Source organism: Wolffia australiana, chromosome 18 (genome assembly GCF_029677425.1).
Source record: "Wolffia australiana isolate 7733 chromosome 18, ASM2967742v1".
Classification (NCBI taxonomy): Eukaryota; Viridiplantae; Streptophyta; class Magnoliopsida; order Alismatales; family Araceae; genus Wolffia; species Wolffia australiana.
The window spans coordinates 5,482,729-5,488,728 of NC_135852.1; the positions used below are offsets into that span (position 1 = coordinate 5,482,729).

Consider the following 6,000-nt stretch of genomic DNA (forward strand, 5'->3'; position numbering starts at 1 on the left):
ATACAATTGGTCTATATGTCTATATTATCTTAATGAACTTTTTTATCTTTGCATACATGTCATATGCACTTTTTGTCCATTTTAATTTTTATCTATTTTGTTGAACGCATATTAAATATAAATATTTAAATAATGCACGAATGCATTTTTTACCTATTTATTCTGTACTCATTCATATAATTTATTTTTTAATTTAATTCACTTCAAAATTATTTATGAGTACTTATTTTTGGCCTTTTTAAAAGTGTACCAACACTCGTATGTTAAAGTGAAAAAACAGAATAAATGTTTAGTTTACTTTTTCAACTTATATGATATTAACATATGCAAGGTATTGATAGACTGATTTTTTAATAGAACAATTGAATCTTAGGCTGTTTACCCTGTCATCAATAATTGATTTTATTAAATAATATTTTATAAAGTACCTTCAATATTTAAAATAAAACTATATAGTTCTGAGAAAGAGTATTCTCCTTAAAGAACATGGATTAGGGATTTAATTTATCTTTAAACGGAAATTAGGATTAGCAAGATATATTTTGTGAAATAATTTCCAATATGAAATTACTGAATTAGCTATGTGGCAATGTGTCCCAATGGAAAAACTGCTAGATTTCTCTCAAATGAGTGGATGTTGACTCTCCAAATGTGCACCAATACACGGGATGATACAATTAAGGTGATTAGTTTAATATCATGATTATGATCATTATATAAATTTTTAGGTAGAAGTGTGGACGTGTATGTGAGATGACAGCCATCGAGGGAGCATGGATATTTACACCAATCACAATGTGTCAATTAGAGAAAATGAGGATGCAGAAAGCCTTGCAGTATGGAGATGGCATGGAGGAGAGAGAAAATAGATAATCAAGAAGATCCAACATCCCACAATTGACTACACTTTAATATACGAAATCTAAGATGTAGATAACTCTCTTACCCTATAGAATCTAAAACATACGACCTATTAAAAGAAACAAGGGAGATAGGGAAAAATGTTTTTAGAGATGTCTCCAGCTCAATCGCCCAGGAAGGACACAAGTTGCTTCAAATCCCAATTGGAATTGCTTTGCCAATTTCAGCTCCGTTCATTGAGGTCTTTCTTGAATTTTCTAAAATCACAAGGCATGGGAAACATGTCCAGACCTTTGAATATCATTATTATTTAGAGCACTACATTCTTGTTCATGAATTGTGTAAACAACCATAAAAAAGTCTTTCAGGGTGTTCTTGATTCTGACTGCAGGATTAAACTTCTAAAATTGATTCAAAATGTGTCCTTAAATCATTTTGTCCCATTTTTTATTCACTTTATATATATTTTCTCAGTGATATATATATTTTATCTCTTAATCCAAAATTTTATTGTTGAAAGTCTAATTTAATACCATCCATCTCCCAAAATTTCTAAAAAAATATTAAGTTTTCTCGTCCAATTTTCAATTATGTTTTTTCCGTTCATCTGTGTTCTGTCCACATTCCAGCTGGCTACTTCTCTGTTTGTCCTCCATACTATTTTGAAAACTATTTCTGAAATTTGCCAAATATTGATTACTGAAGTTTAGAATTCCACTTCACTCTCTCTCCTTTATGCACCATCGATGCTGCACCTATCTTTGTTGTTGCACACACTACTGCTATCAATCAGTGGACACGCTGTTATCACAAATCTCCACACAAAAGAAAACAGATGAATTTTAGAAAAATATTATTTAATCCAGATGTTCGTTATTTCTACAAAAACAAAATTTAATCCAGGCTTTTGTGGAAAACTGGATCTTTGTGTTTCCACCCCTTTAATTGAATTGCGCCGGTTATAATCGATAGGAAAATGGGAGTATAAATATTATTTCATTAGTCTGAACAAGTGCTGGTTTGATTCAAATTAAATCACCCCAGTTTTGACTTATCAAGGAAATTGGTTGGCTTAAGGAGATGTTTGGCAAGGATATAGCCTCCTATACCATACCTGTTTTAAGAGATAGACCAGTGCAGAGCCTATTTCTTACATTCCACTATCGAGAATAGTTCAAAGCTCGAAGTGTGGGGGATTTATTTATGGGAGTATTAAGTGCCAAATTCCATTGATTTTTTTTATTTTTTATGAGACAAAGAACATTTCAATCCGTTTTATCAGGAATGAAACACATGACAATGATGTGAGGAAACATAAAAAGACACAGAAATAAGAACAACATCAATTTTCGAATAGAAAAGACTCCTATGGCATTGAATTCACAAAGCCTGGAAAGTTCTATTCTGTCTCATCCAGAACAGCTGCAAAAACACCTCCCCCCCCCCCCCCCCCCCCCCCCCCCCCCCCTTCACATTTTCTATAGATTCTAGAAATTTTGGTTCAAAATTTATTTCTCATTTTGTTTTCTGATCTTTCATCTCGGCAAGGTAGTAGAGGTTTTTTTTTAGTGTCGCCATCACCTCAGGATTATTTTTTAAGAGGCAAATATTTTCATCTATAGAAGCAGCTTCAAATCGATGGCCTACCTGTAACATGAAAATAAATAATCTGCACTGCATTCGATGAAAACCAATTACTGTTCATTGAGTTTAATTTTTGTGCATAATTCTTGGAGATTCAACTTTCTATGGTTCTTATCTATTTAAAATATATGAAACCAAATTTGAAAAAATGTTTGCATTGGAAATCCAGCACCAAATACAGATAATTTGACTAAACCAAGAAGCTATTCTTCAGTGTTCGTGGATAGTGCTAACATAAATATGCAAATTATTTGTTTCAATGGGAAATAAAAAAATTATAGTGCTCATCAAAATTACATAGAAATGCTCCAAATTATAAAATACTTTTCACAAAATTAATTGAGAGGGTAGATTATTCCTATTTTGAACTTGGAAAACTCTCCGTAAAAACGGAAACAGCTTATTGTTTTTGGATTTATGTTTATAAGAGAATAAATGCCAAGCAAGAGAAATATACTGCGTTATATGCCTTGCGATAGAAAAAATTGATATCATGGAATTCGTTATACTGAAAAGAAACGAGGGTACATATTCTGGTAGGGTTTTAAAGATTATTTTATAAAGAAGTATTTTAGTACATAATATGCGTTATTTTATTTCCCTAGTGGGGTTCATAGAGGCCTATAATGGGATGGAAAAGGATACCTTAATACTTTTTGGAGGAACTTCTGGATACCAGCTAAGCCTAACATTAAATTGAAGTTTTAGGTCTATTTGACAGATACAATAATTTTATTTGCAACTTGCTCCACGCTGGGTCAGTGGGACTTTGACCTCCATTCTCTTCGTTTTGCTTCTGGATAAATGCCTTTTCATGGAAAAAAATATGCTTGAAACTTTTAAATAAGATTTAATATACCTATATTTTACTGAAATATTTCTGAATATTGTGGAGGAGTCAAAAACCTTAAAAATAGTATTAAATACAGTTCTAATACTCACGCTGTGTATGTTTTAGTCAGTTTCTCAAATATATTGAAATCAGGATGGATATGATTTGACACGATATTTGATTATTGAAGTTTTGAATGCTAAAACAAAATTTTAGTTTATCATTTGAATTAAGATAAATTTGGAGCTATCACCACTATTCCTCTTTAGCTGTTCTAATGCGAATATCGAAGTTTAATTATCCAAATGGCTTCTCTACTGGTATTGATTGTGATTTCCTCATCGTTTCTCGTTACATGTTCTTCACATGGCGTTGACTGGTATTCTCCCGGTCCTCCTCTTCCAAATATGACATGGAGAGAGAAAGAGAGACTGAATAATTTGTTTTTTAGTTATTTTGCGCATGATCCTTTGTGTTAGAGATTATTCACATGATAATTTAATGATAAGTTTAGAATGTAAATCCAGTATGAGGTTTTTCGTTGACCTGCATGACCTTATATCTATCCTTATGTCTATCAATGACTTTCAAGATAGGCTCCCTCAATGCAATGCATATTTTGAGAGATCTTAGATAGTGCTGTAAAATCTGTAAATCTAAATAAAATATATGAACAAATCCAAGGCTTACACGTGTTCTTTCGTCCGACGATCGGTCAACGTAACGAGGGACCGCAGGACTCCAGCGTTGACGCTTCCATCGAGTGCGCCCATCTCAGAAATCACCAAAGACTTCTCCTTGACGAAACTCTGAAGCTTTTTTGTGCTATAGTCGAGCCGGCTTTGATCTGACCCACAACCAGATTTTTAATCAATAATAAATAAATTCTCCCCAAGTAACAGATCAAAGAAATTAAAGAGCAATGATTACAGATTTAAGAACTGATCCAGGGCAATAAAAAGAAAAAAAGTTTTTCAAAAGATTCACTTCCACTGCCATGACAGATCAATGATATGCAAGAACAAGGATAGAGCTAAAAAACAGAGTCAAAGATGAAAATACACTTGAATTTCTAGAGACTCGATCACACCACAATGGCAGATCAAGGAAATAAAAGTTCAACGATCAAGCTCAAGAACAGATAGAGGGAAAAATAAGATAATGGCTTGCAAATGAAGCAGCCTCTCCACAACGACGGATCAAGGAAAAACAAAAAACGATGATCGACCTAGACAAACAGAGTCAAAGATGAAAAATACAGTTGGATTTCTAAAGACTCAATCCCGCCATTATAGCAGATCAAGGAAATAAGAATTCCATGATCAAGCTCGAGAACAGATACAGGGGAAAAGAAGATCACGGCTTGCAAATGAATCAGCTCCACAGCAATAACAGATCAAGGGAATACAAAAAACAATGATCGACCTAAAATACATTGTCAAAGTTGAAAAATACAGTTGGATTTCTAAAGACTCATTGAATTATAAGGAAAAAGAAGTTCATGGCTTTCAAAAAATAATCAGCTCATCCGCAATAACAGATCAAGGGATGGAATAATCAAGGAATCGAGCTAAAAAACAGAGTCAAGGAGAAAAAACACTGATTTCTAAGGACTCAAACTCCACGACAATATCAGATCAATAAAATATAAGTTAAAGTAGCTAGCTCGAGATCCTTGAGCTCAAAAACAGAGTCAAGGAGAAAAAAAAACAGGGTTTCTAAACACTCAACTCCAGCGTAATAGCAGATCAATAAACTAGCTAGCTCGAGAACAGATCCAATGAGAAAAAAAGAAATCATGGTTTGCAAAACTCACATCAAGGAGATGAGTGATCAAGGGGTAAGCTTCAAGAACAGACACAACGAGAAGAAAAGATCATGGCAAGCTAAAAATAAAAAAGAAAAGGGGCCGCACCTTCTTCCAGCATGACATGGGCAGCGTGGAAAGGAACACTGCAGAAGATATCAGATCCCGGAAAGATCATCCAGGTGGGTTCAGCCGGCTCGTAGGTTCCGCAAGTTGGGCAGATCTCCTTCACCAGTGTTCTTGACCTAGCTCCGAGATCCTTCATCATGGCGTCGAAGGGGGAAGATTCTACGCTGCTCTTGGTGGTGCGGGCTCTCCGACGAAGCGCCGTTAGCGCTTCCCGATTCGCGTTCCTCGCTTTGTCGTTCTCCACGAGCTGAGATTCTTCGATTTCCCCAAATAAGATTTCTGTGCAGATTGTTGAAGATGAAAGATGGGTTTTTTTATTACCTCGTGGCGAGCTAGAAGAAGATGTTCGGCTTCGGCTTCGATCAGAGCTAGCGTTTGCTGGAGGTTCATCATGCTGGCGTCCATTGAGCTCTTCTCAAAGAAGAAAGAAGATTTTGAGAAGGAACAAAGAAGAATCTTTGTTTGCTGGATTATATATGGATTTTGATATATGCTGTATGATGGATTAAGATAATGCATTATCCATCTCTGGCCAGAATCATATGTTTTCTGTTACATGATTCTTGGTTGCTGTTTCCAAGTGGATTTGAGTGGGGTTTTACTTTGATGATGATCTTGAAGGACAGTTTTTTTTTATTCCTTTTCTTTGAACTATTTTTCTGTTAGACGATCCTTGGTAGCTGTTTCCAAGTGGATTTAAGAGGGGTTTTACTTTGATAAATGCATT

At 34.7% G+C, this 6,000-nt stretch overlaps 1 protein-coding gene across 1 annotated transcript; it reads right to left on the reverse strand.

Annotated features, from left to right (window-relative positions):
* Positions 1-3,971: 3,971 nt before the first annotated feature.
* On the reverse strand, positions 3,972-5,745 carry LOC144715319 (P53/DNA damage-regulated protein). The gene is made up of 3 exons (XM_078590250.1): positions 5,595-5,745; positions 5,253-5,520; positions 3,972-4,184 (listed from the first exon to the last, which is right to left on the reverse strand). Exons 1-3 carry the CDS (start codon positions 5,676-5,678, stop codon positions 4,024-4,026), a joined length of 513 nt encoding a protein of 170 aa, XP_078446376.1. The 5' UTR covers positions 5,679-5,745; the 3' UTR covers positions 3,972-4,023.
* Positions 5,746-6,000: the final 255 nt, after the last annotated feature.